This window comes from Monodon monoceros, unplaced genomic scaffold, assembly GCF_005190385.1.
Source record: "Monodon monoceros isolate NGI ecotype Baffin Bay Population unplaced genomic scaffold, NGI_Narwhal_1 Super_Scaffold_10, whole genome shotgun sequence".
NCBI lineage: Eukaryota > Metazoa > Chordata > Mammalia > Artiodactyla > Monodontidae > Monodon > Monodon monoceros.
The window spans coordinates 46,446,526-46,464,865 of record NW_021703766.1 but is presented as its reverse complement, the minus strand read 5'-3'; the positions used below and the strand labels follow the sequence as shown (position 1 = coordinate 46,464,865).

Sequence of the window (18,340 nt, the reverse complement as noted above, 5' to 3'; positions counted from 1 at the left end):
GCAATCCCCAACGTGTTGAGAGGCCCAAACGCTCAGAATAATCTGATGTGCAGGGAAGGGAAACACACAGGACAAGAAAATAAAAACAACAAACGGTTGTGAAAAAAACAAACCTCTAAAAAAACACTTTAATTCCAGCCTAACAGCGCCAGGTGCAATGTCTGGGGACAGACTCTGGGTACAATGCTGTGTGGCGACCATTCACTCACACACGGCTCCAAGAAGGCCCCCGAGGGGGACTTACCTTCAGGGGGCTGAGCCAAGAGGGGGAGGGGGTGGCCCCAGAACAGGGGACAGAGACATGGGGAAAGGGTGCTACTTCTTGGCAAAGGAGATCTTCATGGCGTTGTTCTGGGTGATCTTGAAACCCTGCAGGGCGTCGCGTGCGGCCCCTGCCTGCACCTCATTGTCAAACTCCACGAAGGCGATGTCGTGCCGCCCTGGGACCAGCCGGACCTCCTTGAAGCCAGGGAACCTGAGAGATGGTCAGAGACCTCAGGAATCCAGACTCAGCACCTCCCCCCAACTTTCTGGCATCCTGGGGGTAGGGGCCAGGAATGTTGCTAAACATCCCACAATGCAGAGGACAGCCCCAATAACAAAGAATTATCCAGCCCCAAACGTGTATGACGCTAAGTTGATAAACCCTAATATAAAAAAGTGTGCACAAAGGAAACATACCATTTAAATAAAACTGTTAACATGAACACCTGTGCAACCATAACCTCCGTCAAAACAAAGAACACTGCCTCCTCCCCACCCTCCACGTCCTCTCCCAATCTAAGGAATCAACCACTCCGGAAATTACCACCATCCCGACTTTCATGGTCTGCTGTTTCTTTCATTTCCCTCTTCTCATTCCTTACTTCCTCCCCCATTAGGCAACCATCCTCATGTTTACTGGTTATCCCTTTCTCCATGAGTATCCTTAGAAAATATGCATTGTTCTGTGGACATGGTATATGAATGCATGGCATTCTTTTCCCGTTTTATTCAGCTTCTCAAAATTGCCCCTCGGCATTAGCATAAGGAACCACGCACGCTGCTCTTCCTGTTCCCTCTAGCTGCCACGTGGCGTGCAGTCGCGAGCACCTGCACTTGACCTCTCCCTTCTCCCAGGCTGCCTCTGGCTCCCTGCCACACTGTGAGGAATGCCCTACCCACAGCCCCTGGGGCCTCGTGTTAGAATTTCTGTAGGATATACAGTTAGAAACAGGTACAGATGAAAATGGTATAGGTGAACCTACCTGCAGGGCAGGAAGAGAAATGCAGACGTAGAGAACAGACACGTGAACACAGGGGTGCCAGGGGAGGGTGGGATGAATTGGAGATTAGGTTTGACATGAACACACTACCATGTGTAAAATGGATAGCTAGTGGGAACCTGCTGTATAGCACAGGGAGCTCAGCTCAGTGCTCTGTGATGACCTAGATGGGTGGGATGGCGGGGCGGAGGGAGGTCCAAGAGGGATGGGATATATATACACATATAGCTGATTCACTTCACTGTACAGCAGAAACTAACACAACATTGTAAAGCAATTATACTCCAATTAAAAAAAAAATGTGGGGGGAAAGAAAAAAAGCAGCAAAGCCACCAGGTGAGCATGACTAAACGGTGGCCAGTTACCCTACACAACGCCCGCAGTGCTCTGCATCCCATCTGCAGGGCACGCGGGGTCAAGCATCCCCACCTCCCATACTTGCAGTCTAAAGAGGCTGACTCCTACCAGTCTAGCCAGTGTTCAGTGACATCTCACTCTTGTTTGACTTGCCTATGTCCAATTTAGAGACTGCAAAGATGAGACACAGAGCCTGGAGCCCCACTGCAGCCCCATGAAGGCAGAGGACGGCCCACCCGCCCTGGCCACTGCTGCCCACTACACCCCGCCGCTGCAGACCCGACTTCACCCTCCTCCTTTTAACCTCTAGTCGTTGTCCCGCCTGTACAGCCTAAGCAGGCTTGGGACTCCACCAGCAGAATTGTGAAGCTCGTCCATCCCCATGGTGCCACCTCCTGGCCATCACCCTCTGGCCCCCGGTCAGCCACAGGCCCCACTTACTGGTTGAAAAGCATGGAAAGCATGAGCTCGTTGGTCTCTTCAGGCAGGTTTGTGAGGAACAAGATGTGATTTGGTGGATTTTCTGAAAGCTGCAGGAGAGCGACGGGAGCCCATTGAGTCTGGTCAGGGATCTACAGCACTCCTGCTCTCCAGCCCCTGCCCCACCCCACCCCCACCCCTTCCTGAATTCTTTCTAGTCCTGCACCTGACATACCCTGTGTTGTTGCCTGTCTTGCCCCCCCTAGACTGTAAGCCACAAGAGAGCACTGCTGTACCCATAAGCAGGTGCTCAGAAGTTCACTGAATGAAACTAGATGCCTACCCTCACTCCAGCCTCACCGTGACCTTCCAAAGCTGCTCCAACGAACACACCAATTTCTCTGTCCCAGGACCTGACACCATTGCTACATCCTCATCCTCCAGTATCACCTTCTCAAGGAGGCCTGCCCAGACCACCCAACCTAAAACAGTGCTCCCACCAGCCCCTTGCCACTCCTGTCTTCTGACTATAGCAGACCCCAGGAGGACCAGACACTTACAGGCTGTGCAGGTGGCATCTGTCCCGGCATAAGTTGCTGTGGAGGCATGGCCCCTGGTGGGATCTGGCCGGGTGCGAGGCCCGGAGGTGGGATCATGCCGGGGGGCGGCATGTAGGGAGGCTGGCCCGGCATGTGGTGCATGATGCGGGGCGCCTGAGTCATCGGCGGCATGCCCTGCAGGGAGAGAAGGGCAGGACTGAGAGGGGCGCCAGCAGGTGGGAGGAGGTGTGCTTTCAGTGCCGACAGGAAACAGAGAGAAGAAAAGGTTGTTACAGGAAACCCAGGGTGTGAGAGACACAGGGAGAAAGATCCAGTCTTGGAAAAGGCAAAAAAGGCACCCAAAGAGGGATGGATGGAGCAAAACAGACCCAAGGTCACAGCAGACATTAAATCAAAGAGTTTCAAAAAAAACTTTTTTTAACATAGAAAGATTGGTCAGGGGGGGCTTCCCTGGTGGCACAGTGGTTGAGAGTCCGCCTGCCGATGCAGGGGACCGGGGTTCGTGCCCCGGTCCAGGAAGATCCCACATGCTGCGGAGCGGCTGGGCCTGTGAGCCATGGCCGCTGAGCCTGCGCGTCCGGAGCCTGTGCTCCGCAACGGGAGAGGCCACAACAGTGAGAGGCCCGCGTACCGCAAAAAAAAAAAAAAAAAAAATTGGTCAGGTGGACTTCCCTGGTGGTCCAGTGGTTAGGACTGTGAGCTTCCACTGCATGGGGCATGGATTCAATCCCTGGTCAGGGAGCTAAGATCCCACATGCCATGTGGTGTGGCCAAAGGAAAAAAAAAAAAAAATCGCCAGAAGGGCCTAACTTTGTTTAGAGACATATGAGTAGAAAAATAGCCTAGGAAAAAACCCAAAAACATTGTCAACTAAAAGGGGTGGAAATAAACACTGTAAGCAGCATGCTGTACTCCTGCTTCTAAAACTAAACTTCATGGAAAAAGAAACAGACCCAAAGAACAGACAGTGGAAGGCAGAGGTAGCTAGGAATGGTCAAGGCAGGTGCGTGAAGAAGTGGGAGCGCTGGTGGCAAGGGGAAGGGAGACAGCCTGAAGGCCAAGAGCGTGTGCACCCAGGGGAGGCAGGAGCTGGAATCCCATCTAAGAGTCAAAGGTGGACAGAAAGCTGGGCACAGAAGAGTGGAGACGGTAAGAGTGGCGAAGCTCGATAGTAAGCCAGACACCATCACCGACACAAGACACAATAGAGCACAACCCATCAGAAAAGCCGACGTGGAGGTTCGGAGACCTGAGTGGGTCCAATCCGTCCATCTTTTCTTTAATACTTGGTGCTTTCTGTATCCTGTTTAGAAAACAGGATGTTTCCACTCTTCACGCCCTCACCAAGGTCGTAGACATTTTCCTGTTTTCTTCTAGAACGTTTATTGTTGTAGCTGTCACATTCAGGTCTATGATTCACCTCAAAGTAACTTATACATTGTTAAGGCAGGGCTAACTTTTCCCCTTACAGATATCCAATTGGCCCAGTATCATTTACTAGGGGAAAAACCCCTTTTACCACTGGACTGCATGTGGTACCTTGACATACATGGAGTGACTACATACACATGTGGATGTTTCAGGACTCTATTCTGCCCCACTAGTCCATCTTTCTACCCTTATGCCAATACCATACCATCTTGATTACTATATAGCAGGCCCCCAGCTTTGTTCTCCTCGTCTGCCTTGCTTTGCCTTTCCAGACATTTACAGACGGCCTGTCTGTCCCCACAAGTCCCTGCTGGGATTTTGACTGGAATTGTGTTGAATTTTAAATTAATTTGCAGAGAACTGAAGTCTTAATAGCAGTGAGTCTTCCTATCCATTTGATGAGGTCATCTCCAATTTCGCTCAGCCATGTTCTATAGTTTCAGTGGGTGGCCTTGCACACTTTTTGTTGATTTACTCCTCGGAGCTATCTTTCAATTTGAAGTCTACCTGTTTGTGCCCTAAGTGTAGAAATAAAACTGACTTTTTCCATACTGACCTTATATCTGGTAACCTTGTTAAATTAAATTCTTTTTAATCCTAACAGTTGATTAGTAGTTTTCTCTGGATTTTCTACACAGACATTGACTTAGAAGACACAGACAGCAAAATCAAGGTCAAGGAGAAAGAGAAAACAAAACAGTGAGACACAGAGAAAGAAAGATCCTGAGAAACAGGCAGGCAGGCACAGACATTTCCAAGTGGAGATACCGTCACTCACATGCTCAACCCCTCCCTAGAGACAGGCACACAATCTCGCTAAGAAAAATGGGAGAGGGGAGTCTGAATCCACAAGGGGAGACCCCTCCCCACCCCACCCCCAAGCCAGCCCACGTGGCTGAGGAAGACCTGGTGGTGAGAAGGCCATGTCTCTGGGCCCCAGCTTACCGGGACAGGCCCCTGGACGGCGCCCACCACAGGGGCGGCCGCCCCACCCTGCACGGCCTTCTTGGCAGCCGGGGTCTCCTGGCTCTTGGGCTTCCTCTTCTCCCGCTTGCGGTCCCGCTCCACAAAGGTGCCCTTCATCTTGGCAATGATATCCGAGTCAGTCTTGGCGTACTGGATGCGCTGCCGAACCGAGAGCAGAAGGGTTAAGGAGACTGGTCTGGGGCCAGACCACCCGGATGCCAAATCAGACCTTGCCAGGAGCTTGGTGAGTAATGTCACAGAAATCACTTGGCCTCAACGTCCTCATCTGTCAAATAGGGACTGCAGTATTTCCCACTTCAAAGGACAATCGTGAAGACCATGAGTGAAAGTGCTCCAAACGGTGCCTGGCACACAGCAAGTGCCCAGTCAGTGGTTGCTGAGATTCTGAAGGGAAGATGGGACAGCCCCAAGCATCAGGCCCAAGGCAGAAGGAAGGAAACAAGGTCAGGACAGGAGCACTGTGCAGGGGGGCTTCCATCACACAGGAAGAGAACTGAGCCTCCAGGCTAAATCTCATTCATTCAGCGGTTTATGGAGCACCTATATCTGCTCTGGCGGTACAGCAATGAGCAAATCACACAAAAGCCCCCGCTCTCATGGAGTCTGTTCGCTGGGAAAGATATGACAGAGATTAAAAAGTGAACTGGAGAAGGGGATGTGAGGAGTTAAGAACTGAAATTTTCAGAGTGTGGGCAGGAAAGACCTCAGTGAGAAAACACTGGTGTACAGACAGAGGGAGGGAGGGAGCCACGCAGACATCTAGGGAAAAGAGCATCCTAGCAAAGGAACAGCCATCAAAGAGCTAAGGAATGCAGGGTGTGTTCAAGGAAAAGCAAGGAGGCCAACAAAGATGAGGAGGGAGAAAGCCAGGAGTGTTATAAGCAGGGGAGTGACGAGTTCTCACTTGTGACTCCCAAGGAGCGCTGTGGCCACGGGATGGAGAGTGGCCTGTGAGGACCAGGTGTCAAACCAGGGAGAAGGGTGGCAGCTGAAACTAGGTGGGTGGCAGGGGGGGAGCGAGAATGGGTGGAGGGTTTTGTTTGTTTTGGAGACGTTTTGGTTTTTTTCTTTTATTTTTTTGGTAGAGGTTTTGAAGGTAGAGTTGACAGGACTCACTGATAGAACTCACAGTGGCTCAGTGCTTCATATGGTCCAAGCAATGATTTCAGAGAAAAGCAGGGGAGGAGGGTCTACACAAAACGATTTACTGGTTTTAGTCCTCAAAAGTGAATTCCTGGCCGCTCCAGAGAAGCAACATCGCGGCGCACTCCAGAAGGAGGTGAGGGCTCCAGGTGGCCCCGCTAAACCCGGGGCCAGTGTCTTCCACATGAAGTGGCCTGCCTGGGACCTGCAGGCACTGACACTTCTCTCACCTCCCCAAGGGAACTGGTTCAGGGAAGCATATTACAATCAGGTGAAACTGGAAAACTGACTGAGGAACAAAGGAAAAAGCCCGAAGAACCAAAAACATCTCCCACTGATAACAGCAGGAATTCTAGTTCAGGGCAGGGACTTTAAGCCACTCCTCACCTCCTGGACGGCAGTCCCCACGGCTGTCCACTTGGCCTCCTGAACATCCGTAACCCACTTCTTCCCATCCCACGGCCCTTGCCCTGGTCCCAGCCCAACCCGGGAGCCAACCCAGCCTCACCTTCACAATGGAACCCCATCTCCCTCCTAACCCCCCTACCCAACAGCCACAGGCAGTCCCCGAAAAGCTTCCCTTGCTTCCCCAGCACCCTCGGAATCAAGTCCACTTTCAGGACCAACTCCAGCTCCTAGCCTGACTTCTGACTGGCTCTCCAGGCCAGTCCCTCCCACCACATCCCACCCTTCACTCCAGCTAAGGGAACTTGACTCACTTCCTCAACTACGTGTGCTCTTGGTTATCTCCAGGCCTTAGTCCACTGTCTTTCTCCCTCTCCTCCCCCAGCGACTCTTCTCCAAGTCTTACTCATCCGGAAAGGCTTCCCGGCAAACTCCCAGAATGGGTGAGAGGCCGCGCCTAAGCTCCCCCAGCTCTGTGCACTTGCCCGGTCCCAGCCCCGACCCCTCCGGGTCATGGCCATCTGGAGGCAGGCGTGTCTCTCCAACTGCACTGTGGGCCCGAGAGGGCGGAGCTGGGCCTTCCCTTGATCACGGTGTTTCCACAGCCCCAGCGCAGTGAACAGTGGATGCTGAGGACTAGCAAGAGAAACTCCCGTCCTCAATGGTCTGGAATACAGGCAACATAAGTCCAGACCCATCCAGCCTGCAACAGCCTTGCACGGGCATACACCCACACCCTCCACACCCAGTGCTCACCATGGGCTTGTCGTAGAAGGGGAAACCCTGCATGGAGCGCAGGGCATTGGTGGCGCTGCTGACCTCCTTGAAGATGACAAAGGCCTGGCCCCTCATCTTCAGGCTTCGTGATACCAGGATATCCAGGATCTGGCCAAACTGGGAGAAGATAGCGTACAGGGACTTCTTCAGTTCTGCGGTGGGGGGAGGAAAGACCAATAGGTGACTGGAGGCCTTGGTATCATGTCCTGCGTCTCGAGCTCCCCTTTGCAGAGAAGACGCAGCCCAGGAGGGAAACCATCAGTCCACTGACGAGTACAGAGCAATACCAGCAGCAGCCTAGAACCACTCAAGTGGTCGCGTGCACTCCTCTGGAAGAGATCGGCAGTAACAGTACCTACCCCACAACGTCGCTGTACGAGGAACGTGAGTCACACATACAAAGGACACACGGTAAACGCTCGATAAATGCGAGCACTTCTTCTCATTGTCTCCAGCACCTTGACACATGCCCCTCTGATGTGGCCCTGGCTGACTTCTACCACCTCATCTCTCCCCACACTCCACCTTCACTCCTATAGCTCCAGCCACACTGGCTTTCCTGCCCTTTCTCAGGCCCATCACAGCAACTCTGCCTCAGGACCTTTGCATTGGCTGCTCCCTCTACTAGGAGCATCCTTCTGATGTGTACATGGCCTCCTTCCATTCAACCAGGGCTCAGCAGATATGCTGCCACCTGAGGCACTCCCTGACCACCCTGTGTGAGTAAGTGCCCTCTCACGTCACTCTCCCCCACTCCTGGGACCCTACCTGCTCTTCCTTCATGGCATTTCCCACCTCTTGACATCATGTTTGTTTACTTATTGTTTAGCTCTCCTTCTGAAGAGCTACAAGCCTTCTTATTTATCACCTTATCCCCATGAGCAGTACGGTCACCAGCACACAAACCTCCAAAAGCTTTTGCATGAATAAAGGTACCATTAAATGATTTATGGAAATAAGTTCACTACATTCTTACAACCACTCCATGAAGCAGCAGTTATAACTGTCTCAATTTTACTACCATGGATAGAAGCTCTCAGAGGGTCTGTCACTGGCCCAGGAGGAGTGTCCCAAGGGTGCTGGGAAGACCCTGAAGAGCCAGCACCAGGACAGGGACAAGGAGCCAAGCCCATCCGAACCCAGTACCACCATACCTCACTAGCAAACTGCCACACCTGACAGCAAGAAAAGGGTACCAGTCTTATGCAAAGAAGGTATCTGAGCTTAAGATGTTTGGTCAAAGAAATACAGGAGAGGAAAGAAAAGGCGGGGCAGGGTAAAGAGGGAAGCAAATAGCCAAAAATTCTGATGACATTTCTGGGCTTTGTCTCCACTCCCCATCCCCATGAACCCAGTTTGGGCTTTAGTCATTCCGCTGGACTCTGGGCCTCTCCCCAGTCTCCTTTCTTGCCCACTCAAGTTCACCCTCCACAGCTGGAAAGATCTTTCACAATTAATTGCATCCCTTGCCTGGCTCCCCAAAGCCCTCAGGACAAAGTCCAACAGCTCACCCAGCCCACAAGGCCCCATGAGCCAGAGTGCACCGTTCTCCATGAGTCATAGGCCTCTAAGTCTCAGACACACAAAACTATAGTACATGTAGTTCCCAGAATGCCCTGGGCTCTCTTTTGCCCATGGATATTTGCATGTGCTGGTCCAAGTTAAGAACTCTCTTCCCCCACATCATAACATAAATAATAACATAAATACTGCTTCTTCTACCTGTTAGGCTTTTCCAAAATGTCTCCTTTTCTATGAAACTGAATGAATACCTCTTCTCAACCCTGACAACTCTGCCTGTGCTTCCCCAATCACGGCCCTACTCTGGGATATCACTGTCTGGTAGCAGGTCTGTCATCCCTATTGGACTGTGGCTCCATGAAGCTAGGGCCAGGACTGCCTCAGTCACCAGTGTGTCCCCAGCTCCACAAAGCACTGGCTGGGCACAACGTTCTAAAAGTATATGAGGGATTTACGTGGCTCGTTTTATTACCTTCAACAGCAACTTTATTGGTAACGTCAAACTTAATCCCAGCGAGCTCCTTTGGTTCTCCTAATAATTTTCTTGAGGCAATAAGAGCTAACACTTATCCAACACTTACTAACCGCTGAGCACCATAACAAGAAGCTGAATGGCTGAATGGAAGTTTATCTAATATAATCCCCATAACACCCACACAGAGAAGATATGACTTTGCCCAGTCTTCCTATATAGAAAATGAGTGTCAACAAAAAGTGGTAACTTGCTCAAGAAAATGGAAAAGTATGTCTGATGTCAAGAATTGAGTTTTTAAGCAGAATTCCATACTGGTGGCGTCAACCACTTTTCAGTGCTGTGTGACCCTGGGCAAATCATATCACCCCTGAGTCTCAGTTTCCTAATCCGAGAAATGGGAAGAATAGGTCCTTCCTGCAGGGTTGCTGTGCAAGTTAAAAGTAACCAAGATTTGTATTTACGTCAGCACCTGGTACCGAGTGTTAGCCATCATTATTGTTCATTTCATTTTCATTTTGAAATGAAACAGTTCATTGTGGGCTAATCACTGACCAAGACAGTTGCAGTTCTTACCCTCCTGGAACTCACAGGCCAGGAAAGAGACAGCCCCATGACAGCCCAGAACAATCAGGGCTTGAAGGGGGATGTCCAGGGTTATGGGAAGTCAGAGGCAGGCACGTGGGTGGAAAAGGGAGGGGGAAGGCATCCTGGAGGAGGGGTCCTGTGAGGTGAAACCTTGAAGCATGAGTAAGTGACCAGGTTAATGGGCAAAGCGTAAGATGAACTGAGGAAATGTTAAAGGCAGAGGAAGCAGCATGTGCAAAGGTCGAGGGGTTAACTCTAACAGTTTGAGTGGACAAGGCTGAGGAAGAGACACGGATGCTGGGGACAGAAGAGGGGGCCGGCTCTTGCGGGATAGCCTGGAGTCCGGACTATCCCGAGAACTCACCATCCTTCTTGATCTTCTCGTTGAGATTGTTGATATAAATAGTGTGGTTGGGGCGGGTCTCGGGAACTGCCATGGAGTGAGTTGCTGAGGTAGGGCTGAAAGAATGAAAAAGTCCCACTCAGCCCTGGGTTTCTGCAAATCCTTGGTCCCAACGCGGGCTGTTTAGGGATCTTCCTTTCAAGAGGAAGTCAGGTAAAGCAGAGAGAAGGGAAGAGGGGAGAACAGCTCGGAAAACAAAGCAAACGCAGGACACCGCTTCTCCTCCCCGCGTGGTGAGGGAAATCTCGTGAGGTTTACTACGAGTCCCAGGATGCTCTACGCGACTCAGTAGGCGAGTGTCCTAGATGGCGATTCCCACTGGCCCACGACCTCAAAGGCGGTCCAGGAGAAAAAGCCCGGATGTAGAGGCAGTTAAGGAGGGAGGGACGACTTTGCAGAGCCCTGGCCTCGAGCAGCAGGAAAAGAATTCCCCAACACGAGGCGCGGGAATACCCGGGCGCCAAGCCCTCCACCCGCCAGGCGCCCATGGCCGCCTGAGCCCAAGGACACTCACCGAAAGTGTCTCAGCTCCCGCAACGGGCTTCTGCTACCTTGCTGAGCGCCGACCACAAAACTTCCTCTCCTGGTCCCGCCTTTGTTTTTCTACAAGCCAATCCCTGCGCGGAAACCTGGTAGCTTGGCCAATCAGAATCCTGGATCCAGATTTTGCCAATCAAAACGACACTTGGGTTCCCGCCTCGGCAGGAAAACTCCGCCCACCGCCTGCAAGCCCGCCTCCTTTTGCGGCACTCGGGGCTACGGACCAATCAGTGAAGGCCGCGCCCCCTCTCGCTCTTCTTGCCAATCGGAACGCGGTTCTTGCGGCCGTCTCTTCGGAGGCCTTTCTTTGGAAGCCCCACCTCTCCCCAGCCGCTACGCGTTCTCTGTCACGTGATTGTTAAAGGGGCGGACACGAGTTGCGAGTTTTACCTCCGGGTTTGGGAGCGTTTGTGCGCTGCGGCCGCCATTTTGCTGGAAGGGGAGGCGCGCCTTACTTCCCGACTCCGTACCCTATCCCAACGGTATCGCGGCTCCCCACGACCTCCGATCTATGAGCCTTCCCCTACCCACAAGACTCTTCCTGTTGCGCTCTGATTTCAGGACTTTCTCCACAACTAAGCTGTTTTCCCTGCCAGGTGTCCTTTTGACCTCTTGACCTCTGACTCAAAGGTCAGCTCTAAGGTTTCAAACTTGGGTCTCGGATGCGAAGGGGCGATCTATTCTAAATTCCCCAAGTCTTTAGCACTGGGGCTGTAAATCCCACGCTTTAGGTGCCTCGTCCCAGGTCTGCGCTTTCATGTCCTGAAATTGAACACCAGGTTTCCAAATCTAGCCAGGGATAAGAAGTTAACTCCTACTAAGTGTCACTCCTTGAGCCCTGCATCCCAACTTATACCACAAATCTGGTTCCACATTAAAGGACCCCGTTAACGCTCAGATTCCTTGTGGTTTAAGTCAGCCTCAATCCCAGCTCCCAAGGTTCCAGATTTTAGCCCTGGTGTTTTCAGTCTCACTGCTCAGGCCCCAAAATCTGGAACTCAGTTCTAAAACCTTCAAAATCTCCATCCCTGCGACCAGCACATTTTGGAGGATCCTTCCCTCTCTCATTCTCCATCTTCCAACCCAAGTCACAGACCCCAAAATGATTTCTCCATGCTCTCCTTCTTTAGAGCCACAAATTCCTCCTCCCCAAACCCCTGCATCCCAGGCCCCCATAATTCCACCTCCTCCCCTACCCCCAAATCTCCCGGAATTAGCTTTTCCACCCTCTCCCTCAAGTCTCCAGACCCGTATTCCCCCACCACCCCCACTGCCGCCTCCACCCCCTACCACCAGGTTTTCTCCCCCTCACGTCTTCGGCTTGGAGAAGAGCCAGCTCCTGAAGGAGGCCTTGGAGAGGGCCGGCCCAGTCCCCAGGAGCAGAGAGGATGTGAAGAGGCTCCTGAAGCTGCACAAGAACCGGTAGGGTCCCCATGCCCCTTTCTTCCCACCCACCCAGGGTCTCACCCAACCACTTGTCCCCAGATCACTGCTGCCATCTCCTCTTGGGGTTTCCCATTTCCTCAAGGTCAAACAGTCTGACTGCCTCAGCCCCCTTCCTTAGACCCCTTCAGTGGCGGTGTGTCTTCAGCAATGAGGAAAGCTGCCCTCACAAGAGCACCTCGTCCAGTGGGAGAGACAGATCCCTCCCTCCACCAGTGACAGCCCAGAGTGGTCAGAGCCGTGAGGAGGGAGCCCAGAGGGAGTGCCCGACCGAGGCTGGGGGGTCAGTGGGGCCTGCCTGAAGGAGGGGATCCCTGAGTGCTGTGGAGCAAGTTATGCCAGGGTACGTGATGAGGAGAGTAAACAGCTTGTGTCCAGGCCCAGAGTGACATGAAAAGATGTTCTTTTCAAGGACCTGCAAATATTTCTTTATTGGGACAGAGGAGGTGGCACATGTGGGGTTTCCCAGCTGGGCAGGAGCAGACCACACAGGGCATGGCGGGGGCAGGCGTCCTGAGGGCGCTGGGGAGCTGTGGAATGGATCTGTGCCCTTCCAGGAGGGAGAGAGACTGCCTTCGAGGAGTAGAGTGGTGAGATTGGAGTCTAGGGGCCCAGGAGGAAGCTGGAGCACCAGGAGATCAGGCAGGAGGGGAGGGGGCTAGACTTGGGCCGGGGCTGAAGGGAAGAGAGACGAGTGACCTGCCCAGACTCACCAAAGAAACTTCCAGCTCTCTAGACAAGTTTATAATCTGCACTAAACGCCCCAACCATAGTGAGGCAAATTTTTTGTTTGTTTTTTGTTTTGGCTGTGCTGCACAGCTTGCGGGATCTTAATTACCTGACCAGAGATCGAACCCGTGCCCCTTGCAATGGAAGTGCAGAGTCCTAACCACTGGACCGCTGGGGAATTCCCCCATAATGAGGCAAATTTAATGCAAGTAACAACTACCTGTTGTATGCCAGGTGCTGTTCTAAGTGTTTTTACTTATTAATTTAACCTCAGCAATTCCATGAGACGGGAGCTGTTTTCTTTTAATTGAAGTATAATTGATTTACAATGTCGTGTTAGTTTCAGGTGTACAGCACAGTGATTCAGAGATATATATATGTAAAAACATACATATATACGTCTGTATATATTCTTTTTCAGATTCTTTTCACTCATAGGTTATTACAAAATATTGACTATATAGTTCCCTGTGCTATACAGTAGGTCCTTGTTGTCCAGTAGGTCTTATTTTATAGACAGTAGTGTGCACCTGTTAATTTCAGACTCCTAATTTATCCCTCCCCCTGCAAGATAGGAACTATTATTATCCCATTTTCCACATGAGGAAACTGAGGCTCATAGAGGTGAAGTCACTTAGCCACGGTGCTTAGGAGAGGAAGGGCATGGCACTGGGGCTCCCTGCTTTGAACCACTGTGCGGATAATCATCTCCTTTCATCAGGAAGGTGCCCCCCTCAACCTTACTCTTTCACTGGCTTTGGGATAGAAATATAAGCACGTTGCCCGGCACCTCCTGAGCCCTGGTGGGGGAGAGAGGGGAGGGGTTGGGATCACCAAAATATTCTGAGTGGCCTCCCCAAGAATGGGGCTGGTGAAGCCTGTGAGGAGTCTATCAAGGTGATCTCTTAGGCCTGGAGCAGTTGTTACCTGGTTTTGCTCAAGGCTGAGTGGAAGGGATTCCCACCTTATCTAACTGCCTGAAAAACAGGTTTGAGAGGGGAAAAAATTCAGAGTTTGGGTATTGATAAAATAAAATTCATATTTTATGGCAAGACAAGAGAATTTTAAACATGAAATTTTTCTTTGCCCACTGGGGCCTCCTCCCTCCCATTTAGCGTGTATTATGCGTTTGCATTAACCAGACCTCCTTAGGGGATAACATTTTTTCTTGATCTCATCAAGGGTCACAACTCCTTAGGAGACGGCTTTCCTTCTTAACCTTGTTAAGGGATCGCAATGACCCATGACCCATAACTTGCTTTGTACTTGTAGATCTGGATTGAGTAAACTGTCAATAATATGTCGTTTGACATATAACCAACGCTTTGTCTCAAAAAAACATATATAACTGTGTTTTGATCTCTCACAGGCGGAACAGTCCTCAGAGCGTTCTGAGAGACTCTCCCAGGTTATAATCCTCAGGTTGGCTTGAATAAAATTTTCTCTTTCTTTCTTAGATTGACTATTGATTACTTTTTTCATCCATGGTGTAGAGACACCCCTTCTAATAATTTAATCCCTCTGGCTCCTAGTTGCAAAGCTTTTGCACATCTGCTCTTTGCCCCTTCAGTAACTGAGAGAAAGAGCAGGGAGCAGCAGGCAGAAGGATGATTCCCACTGAGCAGATGAGGAAACTGAGGCTGGGGAGGGGAGGAGTCTCAACAGGGATGAAGGAAGTCGGACCCAGCCAAGAGCGGCGCTCAGGTCTCAGGACAGCTGAGCCCATGCTCCTCCCCTTCACCATCCGTGACACCCCACTCCCAGCCAGCCCTTGATGGGGGGACCCTAGGAGCTGGTTGCCGCGTGACCTGAATGCGACTGTGATTCAGTTTCAGAAGTGACCTGCAGTGGATCCTCTTCTGTGCTGACCTGCCCTCCCTCATCCAAGAAGGCCCTCAGTACGTGCCCTAATCCGGGACCCCAACCCCTTGGCCGGCCGTACGTTCTGAGCCTCTGCCCTCGCCAGGCTTTGTGAGGATTGACCCAGGAGTGTGGGAAGAGTGGGTTCACGCCAGGCAGCCTGGGGAGAAGGAGGAGGCCGAGGAGGGGAGGGAGGGGGGAACCTACCAGGTGAGGGTCCTGGGTACATGCGCAGTAAACAGTTGGAACGAATAAGCAAGTGAACAAATGAACCTGGTCCATTATCTCTGACTCCACCTTGGCACCTGCTCCTCCTAGAAGCCCAGGTGACATCTCTCCCTACCCTCCCACCCACACCCCCAGTCTTCCAGCCCTGGTTCAGGCCATGGCCAGCCTCTGTCCCAGGAGGGGGAGTCAGGTCTCCCCACTTGGCCTGGGAGAGGAGAAGGGAATTCCCCCAGGGCAGCAAACCTGTTCCCCACACTCCAGTTTCCAGGTGAGAGGGGGCCCAGGAAAGACACGAGTTAGGGGTTGGGGGGCTGGGCCTGTGTCTCCCCAGGTGCGGGCTGGTGGCCTTGTGGATGGCAGGCACTCTCCTGGCACCCCGCAGCGGCATCCCCCTGGAGAGACTGGTGCAGGTGGCCATGGAGAGAGGTTACACGGCCCAGGGGGAGATGTTCTCAGGTAGGTTGGGTGTGGAAGGGATTCAAGCCAGGTGTTCTGCAGGAGGGGACTGGAGAGCTTGGCTAGGACACACCGGGCACATAAGGGGGCTTTGTTCCATTCTTTGGGCCCTTGTCCCCCCACAGTAGAGCAGAGTGTCACAGGGTGGACTCTGGAGCCAGGCCACCTGGGGTTTCCATCCCAGCTCTGCCATTTTCTACTGTGTGGCCATGGACAAGCAGCTGACCCTCTCTGTCCCTCATTTTCTGCATTTGTTCAAAGAGGTGATGGTCAAGGTGAAAGTTATAGGCGTTGATTCCCGAAAGCCTTTGGCATGGTGCCAGGCACACAGCGATCGCTCTTTCTGTGTCTGCTCTGTCCCTGCAGTGACTGACATGGGCAGGCTGGCCCAAGAGGCACTGGGCTGCCAGGCAGAGGTGCTCTACGGCGGCCTGGGTGGTCCCAACAGAGACCACGTCCTACAGCACCTTGTCGCCAGACATCCCCTGCTTATCCCGTATCCCAGGGCCAGGGAGGGAGCAGCAGGGCAGGGGTGGAGACGGGTGGGTCCCACAGCCACACCACAGCTTTGGCCTTAACCCCAGTGCCAGCTATGACGAGGACTTCAACCACGAGCCGTGTCAGAGGAAGGGCCACAAGGCCCACTGGGCAGTGAGTGCAGGTGGGTCCCCCCTCCCATGCCCTGTGCCCTCACCCTGGATCTCCCCAGCCCCGTCTCCCCTCCTCACATTCTTACCCTCGCACTGACACCTCCCCATTACCCAAGGCAGGAACCAGGATTGGGCCATCCCTGTCCCTACAGGGTACTTAGCAGGGACCTGGCCAGCAACAGGTACTTCAGTGTCCGCCAATCAGGGTTTTCCACAAACAGAAACTCAGAGCGCAGACAAGGATCAAACAGTCTGGGCTGCAGACTTGGTCCAGCCACTTCCAGGCTCTGTGACTCTGGGCCTCCATTGCCCTATATCTGGAGATGAAGGCAAAAGTAGCACCCACATCTTAGGCAGAGGACGTAAAACTCTTTGAATGGTGCCTGGTATGTTACATGTCTCGGTAAGTGTTAGCTACAGTCAGCATCCTCGTCTTTGCACCTGCCTGAGAGAAGGCCAGAGTTGCACGTCAGGTGGCCTGGATGGAGGATCCCTTGTGTGCGTGCCTCTCTGAGCAGTGCTCTTCCGGACAGCTGGTGACAACTAGCTGACGATGTTTGCACTGTTCAGTGCTGCCTCGGCACCTCCCTGTGCTGACAGGCTGTTGGAGGCCGGACTTAAAATGCCTGCAGCTCTAGAGCCCAACACCATGGGTCTAAATCCCGGCCCAGCTGTCTGCCTGCTGGCCCGTGCTGACCTCTCTGTGACAGTGTGGGGATGGAGGCAGCACCTACCCTGGAGGGATGTGTGGGACTCAGGGAGCCCCAGCCCCTCGTCAGGGCTCAGCTCCCACTCACAGCCTCCCTCTCTCCTCCCAGGAGTCCTGCTGGGTGTGCAGGGTATGCCCAGCCTCGGCTATGAGGAGGACCCTGAGCTGCCAGGCCTGTTCCACCCAGCGCCCGGCACGCCCCGCCAGCCACCATCCCTGCCAGAGGAAGGCTCCCCAGGAGCCGTCTACCTTCTCGCCAAGCAGGGCAAGAGTTGGCATTACCAGCTGTGGGACTACGACCAAGTCCGGGACAGCAACCTGCAGCTGACGGACTTCTCGCCCTCTCGGGCCGCCGATGGCCGGGAGTACGTGGTGCCCGTCGGTGGGGTGCGGGCCGGCCTCTGCGGCCAGGCCCTGCTCCTCCGACCACAGGACTCCGGCCACTAGCCTGCTGCAGCCCCGAGCCGGGGTGACGGGGCGCCGCCACAGCTCAGCTGTGTCACCATTCACAGAGTGCCCCATCTTCTCCTCTGTACGACAGCCTGGGGGCTTGGGCTGGATCTCTGAGGACCTCCAACCAGAGAGCTTTCATGCAGGGTCCCCCCCGAATCCATCCAGTCCCAATCCTGGGCCTCAGCTCCCCCAAGCCCGTCCCCCAGTATTGATAACCTACTCTGGGCTGGGGTTATAGCCCGGAGCCCCACAGACAAGCTCCCTCTCTGCAAGAGAGTCTGACAACCGCTCAGACCCCAGGGCTTGTCCACCCCACCTCAGTGTTGCAGCCACCCGTTTCTGGCTGCTGTCCGCCCTCTCTCTGGACCGCTTGCTGCTTCCCAGTGTCTGTCCATGTGGAGCCAGGGAAGCCTTTTAAAACGCAAACCAGGGACTTCCCTGGCGGTCCAGTGTTTAGGACTCCACGCTTCCACTGCAGGGGGTACAGTTCGATCCCTGGTCGGGGGGAACTTGAGACCCTGCATGCCACGCAGCGCAGCGCGGCATACTTCTTGCAGGGCAAGGACTAAACTCACCCCGCCCCAGGTCACCTCCCTTACCCCAGGCTGTTCTTCGTCACGCTTTCTGCCACCAGCCAGGCATAGTGGCCTCTCAGGTGCCTAGGTGTCCTGTCTCCGCCACCCCCCAGCCCTGTGTTACAGACAATTCTGGAACTGCTCTACCCTGGCTCCTTGTCACTTCCTCTGGGAAGACTCCCTCTGGCTGAGCACCTCCTCCACCTATGTGTTCTGATTTAAAAACAAAAGCAAAAGCCTCTAAGACTAGTTATTTGTGCCAACCCCTTTACCCCCGTTAACTCATCAAATCCTCCAACCCTGTAAGGAAGGTACTAGATCCTCCCTGTTTGACAGATGGAGAGACTGAGGCCTGAAGAAGTGCAGTC

At 53.1% G+C, this 18,340-nt stretch overlaps 2 protein-coding genes across 9 annotated transcripts; one reads left to right on the top strand and one right to left on the bottom strand.

Moving 5' to 3' along the window:
• Positions 1-101: 101 nt before the first annotated feature.
• On the bottom strand, positions 102-10,901 carry SNRPA (small nuclear ribonucleoprotein polypeptide A). The gene is made up of 7 exons (XM_029237133.1): positions 10,844-10,901; positions 10,291-10,385; positions 7,325-7,497; positions 4,979-5,158; positions 2,603-2,776; positions 2,064-2,152; positions 102-475 (listed from the first exon to the last, which is right to left on the bottom strand). Exons 2-7 carry the CDS (start codon positions 10,361-10,363, stop codon positions 316-318), a joined length of 849 nt encoding a protein of 282 aa, XP_029092966.1. The 5' UTR covers positions 10,364-10,385; positions 10,844-10,901; the 3' UTR covers positions 102-315.
• A 395-nt stretch (positions 10,902-11,296) lies between these two features.
• Positions 11,297-18,210, top strand: CUNH19orf54 (chromosome unknown C19orf54 homolog). Of its 8 annotated transcripts, XM_029213490.1 has the most exons (7): positions 11,303-11,351; positions 12,166-12,291; positions 14,871-14,939; positions 15,461-15,585; positions 15,952-16,081; positions 16,176-16,246; positions 17,054-18,210. In XM_029213490.1, the coding sequence occupies exons 4-7, from the start codon at positions 15,483-15,485 to the stop codon at positions 17,389-17,391; spliced, it is 642 nt and encodes a 213-aa protein (XP_029069323.1). In that variant the 5' UTR covers positions 11,303-11,351; positions 12,166-12,291; positions 14,871-14,939; positions 15,461-15,482; the 3' UTR covers positions 17,392-18,210. The 8 variants fall into 8 exon arrangements, with proteins under 8 accessions (XP_029069315.1, XP_029069321.1, XP_029069317.1 ...); XM_029213482.1 differs by having other exon boundaries at positions 11,297-12,291; XM_029213488.1 differs by lacking the exon at positions 15,952-16,081 and having other exon boundaries at positions 11,297-11,351; positions 14,871-15,585; positions 16,170-16,246.
• Positions 18,211-18,340: the final 130 nt, after the last annotated feature.

What these genes read in the sequence shown, in the direction of transcription:
- SNRPA (XM_029237133.1), bottom strand. Translation starts at nt 10,363, where the DNA reads ATGGCAGTTCCCGAGACCCGCCCCAACCACACTATTTATATCAACAAT. An exon ending in CCTTCTACGACAAGCCCATG is followed by an intron (nt 5,159 to 7,324) that starts GTGAGCACTGGG and finishes TCGGTTCGGCAG; the next exon opens with CGCATCCAGTACGCCAAGAC. An exon ending in CCGTCCAGGGGCCTGTCCCG is followed by an intron (nt 2,777 to 4,978) that starts GTAAGCTGGGGC and finishes CTCTCCCTGCAG; the next exon opens with GGCATGCCGCCGATGACTCA.
- CUNH19orf54 (XM_029213482.1), top strand. Translation starts at nt 11,972, where the DNA reads ATGATTTCTCCATGCTCTCCTTCTTTAGAGCCACAAATTCCTCCTCCC. An exon ending in CCAGGGGGAGATGTTCTCAG is followed by an intron (nt 15,586 to 15,951) that starts GTAGGTTGGGTG and finishes CTGTCCCTGCAG; the next exon opens with TGACTGACATGGGCAGGCTG. An exon ending in CCACTGGGCAGTGAGTGCAG is followed by an intron (nt 16,247 to 17,053) that starts GTGGGTCCCCCC and finishes CTCTCCTCCCAG; the next exon opens with GAGTCCTGCTGGGTGTGCAG.